We start from the raw sequence: 17,807 nt of genomic DNA, 5'->3' as shown, positions 1-17,807 counted from the left end.
ATAAACAATACTCTTTTAAGAAAATATTGGATTTTCTGGGTTTTTCAAACTTCACAGAAATCATTTTTCACAACATTACTTATGAACTCATCAACATTTCATATGTTGACGTTTTTCCAAAATACTTGTATTCTCAGGCAACAGGTAAACCGAAGAATAAGTACCAAGTGATGTCATGGTGTTTTGCTTAAATTTATTATCGAACGGTTTATGTTACGGATTTGTAATGTTTAAAACAATGTACCTAATGTAAACAATATCAGTTGTAATATTTCAATGCATGGTGATGAATGATGTTATGATTCATGTATAATCATTGTGATGATATTCAATTAAGTCACAATAGCCCTCGGACGTTTCTGCCGTTCGGTTCGGGGGTGTGACATAAACCCTTAATTTGATCAATTCAACAATTATTGAAAATTCAATTGAAAACAAACTTAATGATCTGATACCATTGATGGGTTTGATGCAAAATAAATAAACTCAAACTCTTAAGTGTGCATACAATCCTAATATGGATCTATGTTTTTTCTATTGAAACTATAACTATGAACATCAAAGTAAACCCCTAAGAATAGTAGGTTATTTTCGAAAATACCAAAATAGTGTTAAGGATTATATACCTTGATTGTTATTGTTGTAAACAACAAAGAAACCTTGTTGTTGATCATTTGGAAGCAAGCACCACAAGTGACGTGCCTCTAATGAAATCACACCCAAACTAGCAAGAGAAAAACTGTAGAGAGTGGAGTAGAGGTGGAAATTCCAGCACTAACCCTTTCCTAAGATAAGCCTTAATCCATTTTCTTCCTATGTTAGGCATACAAGGCTCCTTAATGCCCAAGGAAAAACCCTAGAACCACTTTTAGAACCCCCCCCCCCCCCCCCCCCCTCTTATGGGAGGTTCTAGAATTTGTGAATGTTCAACTATTGAACGTTGTCACCTTTAGTCCTCCTACTTTTAATTAATCCAATTAATCCCAATTAACTTCTGATTAATTATTAATTAAATATTACTATTTCTAAATAATATATTATTCTCGTAATATATTAACAAATTATTTATTTTGATTTCTAATTAATTTATTAAGCATGTAATAAATTAATAAATCAATTTCTCTCTCTAAAAGCTATCATATTCAATAATTAGGTTTGGGGGCAACCCAAAAGAACTATGCCACCATCATTTCAAGTTTATATAAATTATAGTTATGAGTTTAGATACCCAATCCATCATAAATTGTAGAAATGGCCCATATGGTTGGCAAAATTCAATAGTTTTCATCCAAATTTTTTTTGGTGATGCACCAATGATCCAATTTTAGATACCTTCTATCGTTTTGGTCCCTATGGTTACCATTTTTGTGTGTTTTTGGTCCAAATCCCACCTAAAATGATGAATATGCCCGTTGATAATTCTTTTTATTTATTTTTAATTTTTTTATTATTGTTTTCATTTTTGTGTGGGTGTTATTGAGAGTGTGTAGGAGTTCTTGAGAGGGTATGCGTGCTTTTGATTGTGTGTGTGTGTGTGAGAGAGAGAGAGAGAGAGAGAGAGAGAGAGAGAGAGAGAGAGAGAGAGAGAGAGAGAGAGAGAGAGAGAGAGAGAGAGAGAGAGAGAGAGAGAGAGGCTCTTATTCTATTTCTAATTAATTAAAAATATTAATTTAAATAAAAAATTAAAAAAAAAAACTAATATAAAGAATACAATAAACTTTTCAAGCTAATATACACCAAAAACGCATTAAATATTCAAATTTGGACCACTTTTGACAAACATATAAATCATTTATACAATTTTGTTTATATATTATATTATTTTCGGATTAAACATAAAGTTTATTTTATTTCCTAATCTTGTATTTGTTCTTTTTTTTTTTTTTTTTTTTGGATTTGATATTTTGAACTGTTTTTCTTTTAAAAGCTTATCAAATATTATAAGTTTTGAAAAAAAAAAAAGGTTAGGGTTTTTTTAGAACATTTGGATATTTTTGTGATTATCATCTAAACACGTGAACTAAAATTAGTACATAATAAAAATAAAGAGTAATGGTAAGCCACACTTAACTTGACAAGACCACCAATCACTTGAAATCTAATTGACATTTTGCCAACATCAGCTAGTCCAATTCACCACAAAACATACCCCACCTAAGTTTCATAGTAATGGAGCCAAATTCCAAGATATACAAATTTGTATTCATCACAAATCCATATCACAACTTCTTTGTCAAGATGCCGACACTTCTTCCTCACCTTCAATTTCATCGCCATTTGCAAATGCAAACCACTTCTTTGACTTACAATAATTCATCAAAAAATACCAGAAAATAGCACCTACAGTCATTAACCCGCTAACCAAATACACAATCTTGGTAGCAATAACCATGATCACGATCAAGAAAGCCGACGGAACAAGGCACATCACCACCAGTCCCGGAACCCCTAGCGGCACCTTGTACGGCCGTTTCAGCGCCGGAAACTTTCTTCTTAACCATATAAACGATGCAAACTCCAACAACATCCCTAGACTGTAGATGAAGTTTGCAGAAGCTACTATATCAGTGAAATCCATCGGAGAAACGGCGATTGTGATCGCAGTTGATAACAAGATTCCAACCCATGGAGTGCCGAACCATTTTGATCGGACGCCGAAAAACTTTGGTAAAAAACCTAAATCCGCCATGCCCAGAAGTTGATAAGAACAACTGCTTAACTGAGCTTCGAATAAACCTATAGCTGATAACACAGCTCCGATTTCGACCCAAATCTTTAACCACTTCCCTGAGATCATCTCTGCCGCCACTGCCATGAACCCGGATTCCCATTCACTTTGGTCTACCGAAACAGCTCCGGTGACCGCCATGAGAGGGATTATATACGCTAAACAAGTCAAGATCACGGCGGAGAAGAGTGCTGCGGGGAAAGTCTTTTTTGGGTTTTCGACTTCACCGGCCATCGTACTCACGGTGTCCCAGAAGTTTAAGTTCCAGAAAAGGGTATTGAAGAACAAGTTCCAGTCTTTTTTGACACCCTTTTGGCCTAAACTTAGCCACCTGTGTGGCTGGATTTGAGGGATGGCGATGAGTGACATGAGGATGAAGGGGAGAAGAGAGATGACTCCGAGAGTGATGGCGGCGATACCGACGATATTCAGACCGGTGTAGTTGACGAAAGAGAGGAAGAGGGTGGAAAACAAGATTGCTAGAGTTCGAGGTAAGCCGGAGGAGAAGATCGGAAATAGCTTTTCCATGTAGTCGATGCATAGAATCGGAAATGCTGCGATGTTGATGACACCGGTGAGAAATTTCCATGTACCCATTAAGGACCCACAGAAGGGACCGAATGCTTTATACGCCCATATGACAAAACCACCGTTGCCGGGAAAAGTGGTGGAGAGTTCGGCGGTGACAAGAGCTTCCGGGATACTCCATATGAACGGGAAGACCAGGAATCCGATGATGGCGAAGAGTGGGCCGGCCGCCTGAACTGCTGGTTCTTCGCCGTAAGGACCTCCGGCAACTTCGAAGTAGATTAAGAAGATGAGTGGGATGAGAGTTAGTTTTTTGTGGGTGGTGGCGGAGGTGGTGGTTGAAGGGTTGGTTAAGGGGAGGATTCCGGTGGAGGACGGTGGAATGTGGTCGGTGGTTAACGGCGAGGTTGGTTTTTCCGATTTGATATCATGGTCCATGATACGATAAGGCCGGAGAGAAGAAGTTTGTGGTACGAAAGTAGGAACCAAAATCTCCCGTGCCCTCACGGTTCACGTATTTAATGAAATATTAAATGACAATTTAATAATGTGAATGTTGACTTAGATGTTGTTATTGGCATGTTGGGCATATATATCATGAGCAATAAATTTAATTAGATGTATATATCTGCTTGAGAAATAATGTAACTAACTATTTCATCATTATTGGTAACAATAAGAAGAAGAAACAATCGTGTTGATCAAATTTATTTAGTTAGTGACGTTAACAAAGAAAGAAACTAATTATAATTATATAAGGAGAAATTCCTCCTACTAATTGATCATATTTTTCCTCTTACCATATCAAATATCAAATATTGACATGTATCACATTTAATTAGACATTTAATGAAATTAATAATCATTTAATCCACTTGTTAGATTTCATTGATTTTTTTTATTTTAATAAATAATGGTAAAGACTACCATGAGATATATGTGTTTGAAAAGGGGTTGTTTGATTTCTTGATGACCCGGTCTGATCAGACATTTTGACTGACCCGGTTCGATCAGTATGTTTGCTACCATCTATTATGCAGCTTACTTGGTCCACAATCTGTCCATGGTGCTTTGATTCGATTCGGTGGAAAAAGAGGCTGAGTGAAAAAAATGGATGACTTTTGCCCTTGCCCTTGAAGCATGCTCTCCATCTCCATCTCCTTCAATCGATTTCCTTCCACCGCTACCAGTTCTCATTTCAAAAGCACGCTTTCTCTTCTTCTTGCCCCTACCGACCATATCGCCCCTCTAAAAAAACACAATGATGTCTCCTTCTTCAACTTCGATTCCTATCACCTCCGGTCTTCTCCCCCATCGCCACCCTCCTCCAGTCCCATCGCCATCGCCGCCATCCTTCAGTCCGGTCGTCACCGTTTCCATCCTTTAGCCCCATCGTCATCATCCTTGATTGTTTAATTGTTGATTTTTTCTCGTAGCTTCTTCATCTAAAATCGAAATTTGAGCAAGACTCTCTCTTGCTCCTGTTCTCGCTATCACCATCTAGCAATTAACGATCTCACCAAGTTCGATGGTAAGCAATCATTCTTTTGTTTATGCAATTCAGTTTCTTCCACCTTCATGATTTTCTCCCTTTATTTCTCTCAGCTTTTCGGATTCACTTAAATTCTCTTTCTATTTGTTTGGAGCTTTATAGTTCATGAATTTGCCCCAATTTTGAACACAGATCACGCAAGGTACTATGAAATTAAACCGTTTGTGAGTTATAATTAAACAACTCTTACCTCTGTTTTGCTATGGGTTTTGAGTTCTGATCATGATGTTGATTCTTCCATAATACATTGATTTCGATTTCTTTCTTTATATATTAGTTTCGATGAAAATAATTGGTTATTAGAATGAAATATATAGACTCCATTATAAATATAACGTATCAACCAATTATCCTGTTAGGATGATGATGATGATGAAGATTCATCATTTAAATCTTCTCATCTCCTAAATGCATTGAGTGACTTGATGATGCATCTAAGGATATGTTGTTAGATAATACAATGAGAAAAGAGGTTTCTTGTTTCTGTCTCTAAATTGGGTTCTTTGATAGTAGTTATTCTTCTTAAGTGCTTGTTTGTGATAAGCCAAATGTATAAAAATATTGTAGATTATTGAATATTAACCAAGGTTGCAAAAAATGTTTGACGTTAGCTAGTCGGTTGATTGGGGCCAAAAGATTAATCCGCTAGGCGGAGATTAATCGGGTACCATTAATTGCTAATTTGTTGAATTTAAAAATAAATATGACTAATATGATATCAAAGTTCGTAAATACCACTAATATGATAACAAAATAGGTTAATATGATTATTACAACACTAATCATGCCTCAAATAGTTTTCATTCAAATAAAACTTCTTTAAAATGTTAAATTTTCATTGTTTTATAATGTTTCGCTCATTATGTATGTAGGGATTAATCGCTAGGCGCCCTCTAATCGGCCGAGTAGCGCCGATGGATTAATCGAAGATTAATCGGGACCTAGTCGGGATTTTTACAATAGTGGTATTAAAAGTTGGTGTTTGTTTATACTATTAGGATTTGGTGGAGGGTGGTGAAGATTGTGTGGGCAATGTTCCAATAGAGATTAATTTTTTCTTGAAACCAATTAGAAGATGGCAGAACTCTTGCTAACAGAGTGCAACAAAAGGATAAAAGAGATTGACCAAAAAGTGTATCAAAGGGACAAACATGTTACCTCCCATTTGGATTTAGTTTAATTTGTTCTATCATATCAAAAGTTGTGTTAATGTAACACCCAAAAATTCAACCAATTTAAAATTTTTAAAACATTTCAAACCATAAAAAAATTCATTACAACTTTGTTTTCAAATGTTTAATATCAGAGTTTTTCCCAGAAACATAGATAAAACATTAGGAGCTGTATGATCATGCCTTCACCTTGCCGCAATCCCATGATGTACCTAAAACAATAAACTGAAACTGTAAGCCCAGAGCTTAGTGAATTCCCCTAAAATACCAACCTCATAAAACCATACTTATATCATAACAACAAATACAAAATAACATGCACGATGAGCCTTCAGCCTGACTGGACCGCCTCACAGGCCTTCAGTCTATCTGGACCGCTCTTCGAGCCTTCGGCACGACTGGACCGCCTTGCTGGGACTTCAGCCTATCCGGACCGCTCGTCGGACCTTCGTCTGACTAACATACCCCTCGGGGTCTGTAGTTTATCCGGACTGCCCTGGGTATGTTGGCCTTCAGCACAAAGCAAGACCGCCTCAACCCAACCCCCAATCAAATAAACATGTGCACATACATATCGTATTCTAGCATATATAACAGTCAACCGATCCTACAAATCAAATAGCATAGCAACATCCTATAACCAGGATACCGACCTAACCGGTCACTAACATAGCATCATCCTATATTCCAGGATATCGACCTAACCAGGTCACTAAGCATATCACCATCCTAACTACCAAGATGTAAATCAATAAGCATAACATGCAATAAACCCGAATACCAATCCAATAAGGGTCGACATTGGTGCCTTAGACTCTGTTGATATAGTGAGGAGAACTCACCTCGTAATTGACGTCAGAAACTAGAAAACTTCAACTCCCAGATCGCCAACATGAACTTCACTACCTATAAATACCATAAAACCCTTTTTCACAAGTCTCCAAATTACTAGAATACCCTCAGACGTCAACTGGTCAACTCTTGGTTAAAGTTAACGTCCACAGTCAAAGTCAACAGTCCATGTTGACTCGACTCGTCGAGTGCAAATCACCGACTCGTCGAGTGCAAATCACCGACTCGTCGAGTCCTTCCTGGACTCGAGAAGTCGTGAAATCCTTGATTGGCTCGTCGAGTTCTCCCTTAACTCCTCGAGCTTATACGTGCCCAAGAATCGGGAGAACCCTAGTCGACTCACTGAGTTTTCTAACGACTCGCTGAGTTCAAGGCAAACTTCAACGGACTCGCCGAGTTGTTCATCCAACTCGTCGAGTTCATGGCCATCTTCATCGGGCTCGTTGAGTTGTTCATCCAACTCGCCGAGTCCTCGCAGACCTTCATCCATGCAGATGCTTTTTAAGCCATAACAAAGCTCCAGATTACAGATCCAATCTTCTAAGGCATGTTTATCACGTAAAGTTGCAAACTTTACGCACATGCAAGGTTCTAAAGGCCCTAAATGACCAATCTATGCTTCCACTGGAGCTTTACACCTTGGGAGAGTCTCATTCTTGCACAAGCTGGAAACTTTAGGTACTAAGAAGCCCAAAGGAGATCAGTTCTGAAGTTACAACTTCAGATCTAAGATTGCAATGAAGAATAGCTTCCAATCATACTATGAAAACCCTAGAATATGTCCAAAGAGGGGATCTAGAATGAATGAGGTTAGGGTAACGATTTATACCTTCCAGAAGATGCTAAATACAATAGATTTCAGATCCTTTAAGCTCCTTGCTTCTGAATGCTTGATCTCTAAGCTCTTTTCTCCAAGAAAATCCTCCTCCAAGCTTAAGAATGCACAAAATGAGCACACACACACACACACACACGATTAGGGCTTTAGAGGGACAAGAAGCAGTGAAGAGGAGGATGGGGAAGGCCAATGATCCTTTAAATAGGGTGAAATACCCCGAAATTTAGGGTTTCATCTGCCAGCTCCTACTCGTCAAGTCCCTTGATGGTCTCGACGAGTAGACCACTAAATGCGCGATCCCACCTTGCTGCTACTCGACGAGTAGGGCAACCAACTTGTCGAGTAGATCTTTCAACCAAATAAAATTTCATTTAATTCCATACCTGAGAATTCGGGCGTTACAATTCTCCCCTACTTGAACTACACTTCATCCTCGAAGTCCGCTGCAGTGAATAACTCCGGGTAATGCTCGCGCATCTCCACCTCCGGCTCCCATGTTCATTCGGACCCCCTCCGATGCTCCCACTGCACCTTCACCAAAGGTATTTCTTTGTTCTGCAAAATCTTCTTCTTCTTCTCCAAAATGGCTACAGGCCTCTCCACGTAATTCAGGCACTCATCGACATGAACATCATCCAGTGATACTACCGCCTCCTGATCCATGATGCACTTTCGCAGCTGGGAAACATGGAAAGTATTATGGATCCGACTAAGCTCTTCCGGCAGCTCTAACCTGTAAGCCACCTTGCCAACCCTGGCAATGATCCTGAACGGCCCAATGTAACGGGGACCCAATTTCCCCTTCCTCCTGAAGCGAATCAAACGCTTCCAGGGTGAGACCTTTAGGAGAACCATATCCCCCACCTGAAACTCTAACTCAGATCAACGTCTATCGACATAACTCTTCTGTCGACTCTGAGCGGTCTGCAATCGCTGCCTAATCTGCTGAATTTTCTCGGTAGTCTGCAGGACTATTTCCGTCCATCCCATCATCCTGTGTCCGACCTCACCCCAACAAACTGGTGTGTGACATTTCCGTCCATACAACATCTCGAAAGGCGGGGCGCCAATGCTAGCATGATAGCTGTTGTTATAGGTGAACTCTACAAGTGGTAGGTGTGAATCCCAGCTGCCACCAAAGTCAATGACACACGCCCTCAACATGTCCTCGAGGGTCTAAATGGTCCGCTCGCTCTAACCGTCTGTCTGGGGATGAAATGTTGTGCTGAAGTGCAATCGCGTTCCCAGTTCCTCGTGGAACTTCTGCCAGAAACAGGAGGTAAATCTAACATCCCGGTCGGAGACAAGGGAGATCGAAACCCCATGGCGAGCGACGATCTCGCGGACGTACACATCGGCCAACTTCTCGACTGATGAACTCTCCCGTATAGCCAAGAAATGCGCACTTTTGGTTAACTGATCCACGATGACCCAAATGACATCAAACCCCCTCGCCGTCCTCGGCGGCTTGGTAATAAATGATGGGTGTTGAGCATTCTAACACTTCCTAAGTGTACATGCAACCCTAATAACCTTGGTCTATGTTTGTCTAATTATCATGCAAAGTTGAATTCCAAGGTTATATTGCTATCTAGCATAATAGGGAACATTTTTATCTTGAATGAAAGATAGAATAACCTACCTTGTTGTTGATTATAATCCTTGAAACCTTGTGAGTCTAGCACCCTAAGTATGATGCTTCAAATGCTTCACACAACACCAAATGCAAAGAAGTAAACTTCGAGTGAATCTTACACTTGAAAAATCAGCTCTAGCCCTCTTGTTTCTTCGTGTAGCCGATTTTGGGGAGAAGACCTTTGTTTATATAGTGTGTTGCATTAGGTAAACCCTAATGTAACATGACTCTTCATTTCATGATCCATGGGTTAACTCCATGGAGCATCCTATGGGTGGAACCCAACTTGATAATCCATGGAGCCTCTTAGCCCACTATATAAGATATGGAAGATTTACATACCCATATATTTAATTAGTTATCTTTTGATCACTTAATTAATTCTTGATCAAACTAATTAAATAATATTATTAATATATTAGAACTTATAATATATTAATAAACCATAAGTGTTATTTCTCTCATTTTAGTTTATCCAATTGCATGGTGCCATGCAACCCAAATAGACCATGCCGGGTCGGGTCAAGTACATACCAGAAATAGTTATAGACTTAGACACCTTATCCAACAGTCTCCCACTTGGATAAGTCTAATAACTATAACTGCAATGCTTCAGGAACCGATCAGCAATCGTAGCTCTTACAAGGTCTCTCGGAACTGAGAAGATGATGTTACGCCATTTAAGATAAGTGATCATATAATCCTCTGTTCTAGATATCAGCAGGACAAATACGTGGAACAATGTCTTACTTATTGTCTAGCAGTTTGTTTCCCGATTTGCAATTTGTTTGACAAAGAACTTAATTGATCACATCAACTTAGTTCTGACCTGTCCCGATACATAGGTCAAAACAAAATCATCGAGGGGCCCATATATCAATTTCTAATCCAAGAAGGAACAGATAAACTTCGACTCATATGTTTGCTCTACTACTTATTGAATTATACACAAGAGCACATTTTATAACATCGAGTTACCAATGCGTTTTCGTACAATTAATGCATAACCAACTCATAGGCACAAATCATATCTCTAGGTTTGAAGACTTATATGATATTACCATCTCATGATCACTCGAGATAAATTCCATGAAGTGATTCCAGTGAGTGTGGGTTGAGTCCAATGCTCAGAACTTATGAGCACTCATGAGTGTTGTAGCCATGTCCAACAACTTAGACCTCTGCAACCAATCATGACAGTCTTGATTCATACCTACTTTCGACATATGAACGACTGTGGAGGTTCGAATAATATGATATACCAAACATAATTATTCTAGAAGTCAAAACATGCAAAAGAAATATAGTAAACAATCGACAAGAGATAGCAACACTTTAATCATAAATAACCACCTTTTATTTATCATCTAATGTCAATTACACTTTACAAATTTCGAAAATTATCTAACTACTAAAATTAATATCATCCTTCAGCCCTATGCTCTGAGCATGCTGGAGATGCTTAACCCGAGTTAGTCCCTTCGTGAGGGGATCTGCTGGATTCTCATCCGATGATACCCTCTTTGCCACGAGGAGTCTTTCTTCTGTTAGATGTCTGATGAAATGGTATTTTCTGTCGATGTGTCTGGATCTCCCGTGATCCCTTGGTTCCTTGGCTAAGGCAACTTCACTTTCACTATCACAGAAAATTTCCATTGGCTCCTTAATAGCTAATACCACTCCAAGGTCTCCAATGAAGTTCTTCAGCTATATCGCCTCCTTTGCTGCCTCGCTCGCTGCTATATACTTTGATTCGCAAGTTGAATCAGCCACTGTCTCTTGCTTGGAACTCTTCCAAGAAATTGCTCCTCCGTTTAAGGTAAAGACCCAACCTAACTAAGAGCGGAAATTATCCCTATCAGTCTGAAAGCTAGCATCACTATACCCTACAACTCTCAAGTCATCACTCCCACCGAGGGTAAGGACCCAATCCTTAGTCCTCCGTAGGTACTTGAGGATATTCTTTACCGCAGTCCAATGTGCCTTGCCAGGGTTCCCCTGATACCTGCTAACAATGCTCAAAGCAAAGGCTACATTAGGTCAAGTAGACGTCATAGCATACATGATTGATCCTACAGCGAAGCATAAGGTATTCGAATCATTTCCGCTATCTCAGCCTCAGTACTAGGGCTTTGTGTCTTACTCAATCTGGCGTTACTTTGGATGGGTAACTCTCCTTTCTTGGAGTCTTGCATGCCGAATCTCTTCATCACCTTATCCAAGTAAGTACTCTGACTAAGTCCAATTAGTCTTTTACTCCGGTCTCTCAAGATCCTTATCCCTAGAATATAGGCAGCTTCTCCTAGGTCCTTCATAGAGAAACACTTCCCAAGCCAGGACTTAACTTCCTGCAGAGTTGGGATGTCATTTCCTATGAGTAGTATGTCATCCACATACAATACCAAAAAGCTAACTATACTCCCACTAGCCTTGACATATACAGAAGATTCATCTTCACTCCTAGAAAACCAAATTCTTTGACTTTCTCATCAAAGTAAAGATTCCATCTGCGAGGTGCTTGCTTTAATCCATAAAGGAATTTCTCAAGCTTACACACTCTATTAGGGTACCCTGTGTTGACAAAACCCTCTGGCTGACTCATGTAAACATCCTCAGCCAACGTTTTATTAAGGAAAGCGGTTTTGAGATCCATTTGCCATATTTCATAGTCATGAAATGCGGCTATGGCTAACAGAACCCTAATAGACTTAATATTGGCCACTGGAGAAAAGGTCTCATCATAATCAACTCTCGGAGTTTGTGAGAAACCCTTTGCAACCAGTCATGCCTTATAAGTGTGTACATTACCATCCATGTCGGTCTTCTTCTTGAAGATCTATTTGCACCCTACAGCCTTACGACCTGGTACATTCTCAACCAAGTTCCAAACTTGATTGTCATACATGGACTGTATCTCGCTGTCCATTACCTCTTTCCACTTGGCTGACTCAGGGCCTGCCATGGCTTCTGCATAATTGTTAGGTTCATCCAGAACTATCAGTGTCTCATCACCGATAAGTGTATCACCTTCTGCAGTAATATGGAATCCATAGTAATGATCAGGTGCATTCCTAACCCTTGTGCAACGCCTCAGAGGTACAGACTTGTCAATTGGCTCAACCGGAGTTTCCTCCTCAAGTTGAGTGCTAGGGTTTGAAGTTCCTTCACCACTTGACTCTTGAATTTCTTCAAGGTCAACTTGCCTCCCACTGTTACTTAGCTTATAAACTCTCTCTCTCGAAAGACAGCCCTCCTTGCTACAAAGAACACATCTTCACTAGGTCTGTAGAATAGGTAACCAAAGGATTGTTGTGGGTAGCCGATGAAAATACACCTCTCGCTTCGAGGTTCGATCTTATCATGAGTCTCGCATCTCACGAAAGCCTCGCAACCCCAAATCTTGAAGTGGTCTAGTTTGGGTACTTTACCAGTCCACATCTCATGAGGAGTTTTGACAACTTTTTTGTAGGGACCAAATTAAGGATATGGGCGGCAGTCTCTAAGGCATACTCCCAAAATGAGATTGGTAGCAAAGCTTGACTCATCATGGAACGAACCATATCCAAAAAGATTCGATTATGCCTCTCAGCTACACATTCCATTGCGGTGTCCTGGGAGGTATCAGTAGTGAGACAATCCCACATTCCCTAAGATAGTCGAGGAACTCTGAACTAAGATACTCTCCACCTCGATCAGATCGAAGCATCTTAATGTTCCTGCCCAATTGATTCTTGACTTCATGTTTAAATTCTTTAAACCTTTCAAAAGTCTCTAACTTATGCTTGATTAAGTAGACATATCCATATCTACGTGTGACAACCCCAAATATATTGCCGTTACAAACCCTATTTTTTACTAACGGAATGCGTTAACATACGTTATTTTATGTAATACTTGGAATCGTCAATATCCGAATATCTAATTATATGCATGTCTTAATCTCATCATAAGCAATATAACTCATACGTGTTAACCTAGTTTAACCTAATAGAGTTGTATTACTTTTTCAACCACTTCACCCGGGTAAAAAGTTTTAACCCAGTTAACTTTAAGCATCGGGTAGCCGTGTATCGGGTACAATACCCTGAGACATATAAAAATGATTGAACACTACAACAGAACTCTTTTACCACACTTACACCTCTCTCTCACTACTTTCTCTCTCTAGACTCGAAACCGGCCCCAAATCCGCTAATTTCCGACTTCCAAACGTAAGTACTCATCCTCTATCTTAATCTAGTCATGCTTCATTGAATTTAGGGGCCAAAATCATAGAAATCAAGGACCATAAAGGAGTTTACGGCCTAAGAAGCTCCTTAGGCCGTAAACCCCCAAAATCATGCCAAAGACCTTGTTTTTCCTTCCTTTAAGCTTATGGACTAATTGAGGTATAAACCTAGGGGACTTTGGACACTAAAACACAAAGAATTGGAGCTTAAAAAGGAGTTTACAGCCCAAGCTTGTGCTTAGGCCGTAAACACCTCAAACACCCCAAAAACCCTTGTTTAAAGTCCCAAAAACTCATCTAGGGTGTTTGGCAATTTAGACTTGACAACAAGGAAGGCTTAAATGCATCAAACAACATCATTTCATGGTAAAAAGAGGAGTTTACGGCCAAGGCTAAGCTTGGGCCGTAAACACCCATGTTTTTGTGTCAAACAAGTCCCAAAACCCCTCAAATGCATGTAAGGAATTTAGCTAAGGCCTTTGGAAGTGTGTTGTACCATTTAACTTCACATTTGGATACAAAATGAAGAGTTTACGGCCAAGGATGTTCTTGGGCCGTAAACTCCCCAAAAGTGCATGCCAAATTGTCCAAAAACTCACTATAGGGCCTTCTAGGATTTATCTAAGGTGTATGGGACCATGTTGTACCATTAAAACATACATCTTGAAGGATTTATTTGAGTTTACGGCACAAGAATAAGTCTTGGCCGTAAACTCCCCAAAAATGTCACAAATTATGATGTTTAATCCCTCCCTACTAGTCCAAGACACATACCATTAATTTAAGGAAGTGAAATAAGGCCCTAATCATACATTTTGGAGTGTCACAAGAGTTTACGGCCAAGCCTAGGGGGCTTACGGCCGTAAACTCCCAAAGGATGGTCTTTGGGGCCATAAACTCCAAGGGAGTGAGCTCATGGACCCTCCCGTAAATCATTCATGACCTTATACCACTCCCGGGAACCCTTTCTAGGCCTTAAAACCCCGAAAACGATGCTAGAATGTCCAAATACTATAATGAAAAGCATAAGATGATTAACTTATTGTAAAATACATATTTCATATGACATTAGGGTCCTAGGAGATGCTCAAGTGGTTATTTGGTACCAAACGCTCAATCGACACTTTTACCCGATTTACCCGATTCACCCGATTTCCGCGATTTCAGGTGAGTTCATACCCCTTAAATGAACCTTTCAAATGTTTTATATGTTTTAGGGGGGAGATACAAGTTGAATATACATGTTTATGAAAAGTTATACAAGACTATTTTTCAGATTACAGAATTAATCACATGTGATTCACAACCTGTAGTTCAAATCACATGTGATTTATCACTATGCTTTATAAATAAATCAATTGTTTTCAAAACTATCTTGGATAAACAAACAAGTTTTAAATTTTTCGTTCGTACAACACTTTGGTTTAATAAAACTCCTTATAAGAATGTAACCATACTAATATATTTATACAAGTAAGACTTGAAGGACTTAGGACCGATAGCTCGCCTTATTTCCTGTTTCTTGTTTGATTGTGGGCTTAGGGTAGTAGTTATCCGTCCGACTATCATTGATTTCTTAGTTGTATATCTCGTATATTAGTACGGATTACGAGTACTTCTTATCTCATTAGATGCCCAAATCACTAACCCGATTAGAACCACACACACTAATTTAACTATAATAGGTATAGTTAAGGACTCTATCCCTTGTTTCAACTACTATTCTACACTACTAAAATTCTCTCTATTATGAAGCAATACACTAATAAGAGAATACCATACAAGTTATACAAAATACTACTACACTATAATACAAGAGAATGTACTAATCATGAAATAATTCATTAATCCACTACGAGATACTCTATACGCTACACACTACGCCCGAAGTTGTCCGATAGGAAGACGACACTATATGTATAAATCTAAACGGGGCAGACGCTATTACATCCCGACTGATAACTTCAGTCCGAGCCGCTCAGGCCCAGGGATGCCTTTACTCTACCACACTATGCATGACTGGGAAGGTCATGAGGGTCCGCTATTACTCACACTATTGGTAACATATAAGAAAGACACTATAACCGCACTAAAATACTAAAAGAAAGATGAAGTAATATCTCGAAGCAAATAAGTATCTAATACTAAATGATGCTGCACCACTATTATGTACTCCAGGAATAACTCACTATATTGCCTTACTTAATGGTGAGTCACTATTACACTTCTATGATAAATGGCTTTCAAAGATAGAAACAACATATTTCTTAAAGATTTTCATTTACTATACAGTTCTGGGAAATATAGGATTTTCTAGGTTTTACCACTACTTATGATTGCAAACTTCAGTTTTCATACGAATGATTCTAATGTTTTTTATACAAGTACTCACACTAAACTCTTATGAACTCACCAGCTTTATGCTGATATTCTTTTAAAAATAACTTGTATCTTCAGGTCAAAGATAGATAGGTACAGCTGCAGCATTTTTGGAGAGGATGGAGTATGCAAGATCCATCTCTTATTTTTGTTTACTTTTGGTGTTTGTCAAACATTACAAAACACACTTGTAAATACACTTACTATGTAAATGAAATGGTTGTATGTTTCTTGCTTTTACTATTATACAATTGTGGTGATACTGTACACTACGTCATCCACCCCGAAACGTATTCCGCCGTTATCGGTTTTGGGGTGTGACAGATTGGTATCAGAGAATTGTTTATAGTGAATCAAGTATATCAACCTATAAAAGATATACGAACTATAAACACTTCGGGACTAAAACACTCTGACCAAGAATATATACTGTTAAGTATCTAAAAGATTTAACTAAGTATATATATACACACATCACTATAAAACACAGAAGTCAGTATCATCCTAGAACAAAACAAAAGTATTAAGATTGTTGAATAGCACAATTGGGTTTAGAGACATATAGTCACATTTAGGGGAATGTAGCTTGATCAACTATGTTTTCCTGGGAGTGACTAGCATGTGCCTAAACTTGGTTGTGGTGTTACAACAAGTCTAAAACTTACCAACACTACCACAATAACGTTAACATTAGAATACTATAGGAGTATTCTGTACCTCTAAAAACATACATCTATGAAAAACTAAAAAGGGTCGTTACTGATGGAGCAATAGTTGCTAAATGGATACTTTCCGGTTACATGTGACTAGGGCGTTATAGACTTAGAATCTGTGATCTTTGCTTTACTTCCTGTTCCTTGTTTGGTTGTGGATTTAGAGTTAGGGTCACTTGTTCGACGGACTATCCTGCCCCAATCACATGTAATTAGTATGCATTATGCAAGTATTGGTCCAACTTGTGACGACCATCTTATAAGTAATTTAGGTTAGTGCACCTATTAATCTTCTTTTCCCCTTTTCTCGCATAGATACCATGGCTGGCTTCCACCCTCCTGGCGACCCGTACTACCCAAACCAGGGTAATGGGGGATGGCTCAGTGAAGAGTCGGACGATGATCACCCAATCCCTTTGGATAACCACCGAGCAGAAGGCTTTCCGGATAACTCCGACTCTGAGCCAGAAGTTAATAACCTACCTCCCGGAGTTCTGAACCCCAACCCCCGTCCAACATTTCAGGGCCCCACTCCTATGTGGGCCATATCCTTGCACAGATGGAGCGAAGAGCAGTGTCAGCCCATGCCATACAATGGAGACCGAAGTTTCTACAACATAAATGAAGGAGGATCAGCAGATCAGGTTCTGCCCATCATGATCCGAAGAATTGCCAGGAATATCGAGCAAGGTCAAGCTGCAATAGGTCGAGTTGTAGAAGTGGATGCCAACTCAAATCTCAACACCGTTCGCATCCTCCAACTCGAAGAAGCCATGGACAGGACAAGGAGAACCAATGAGGCTCTGCAGCACCAGCTGGATGCATCCTAAGCCGAAGTTGGAGAACTCCATGCACGCCAAAGGATTCATGATCGACACCTTCAAGAAGTTATGCGCCAGCTAGCAGATCTGAGGATTCTCCCAACAAGCAACCGTCGCCAGTAGAAGACGTCTAGTTACCTCAATCTTTTGTTAATGGATTAACCTTTTCACTCTATGTTCCGTAGATCTACTATCCGTAAACATTCCTAGCTTGAAAGCACTCTAGTTAAACCTCTAAACTGCCAACATTTTCTCTATGGTATGATGTAAGACCTATTGCTAGGTCAAATTTTCATGAACTTGTGTTGCATCATGAATACCAATATATTGGCAGTTGATTTCTCTATTGCTATAACTTTC

At 39.3% G+C, this 17,807-nt stretch overlaps 1 protein-coding gene across 1 annotated transcript; it reads right to left on the bottom strand.

Moving 5' to 3' along the window:
- Positions 1-2,008: 2,008 nt before the first annotated feature.
- On the bottom strand, positions 2,009-3,822 carry LOC145000781 (putative polyamine transporter At3g13620). Its single transcript, XM_078960058.1, has one exon. The coding sequence runs from the start codon at positions 3,692-3,694 to the stop codon at positions 2,234-2,236; it is 1,461 nt and encodes a 486-aa protein (XP_078816184.1). The 5' UTR covers positions 3,695-3,822; the 3' UTR covers positions 2,009-2,233.
- Positions 3,823-17,807: the final 13,985 nt, after the last annotated feature.

The sequence above is a fragment of the Lactuca saligna genome, chromosome 6 (genome assembly GCF_052625555.1).
Source record: "Lactuca saligna cultivar CGN05327 chromosome 6, ASM5262555v1, whole genome shotgun sequence".
Classification (NCBI taxonomy): domain Eukaryota; kingdom Viridiplantae; phylum Streptophyta; class Magnoliopsida; order Asterales; family Asteraceae; genus Lactuca; species Lactuca saligna.
Note: the sequence above shows the minus strand (reverse complement) of the source record. Positions and strands in the feature narration are given on the sequence as shown.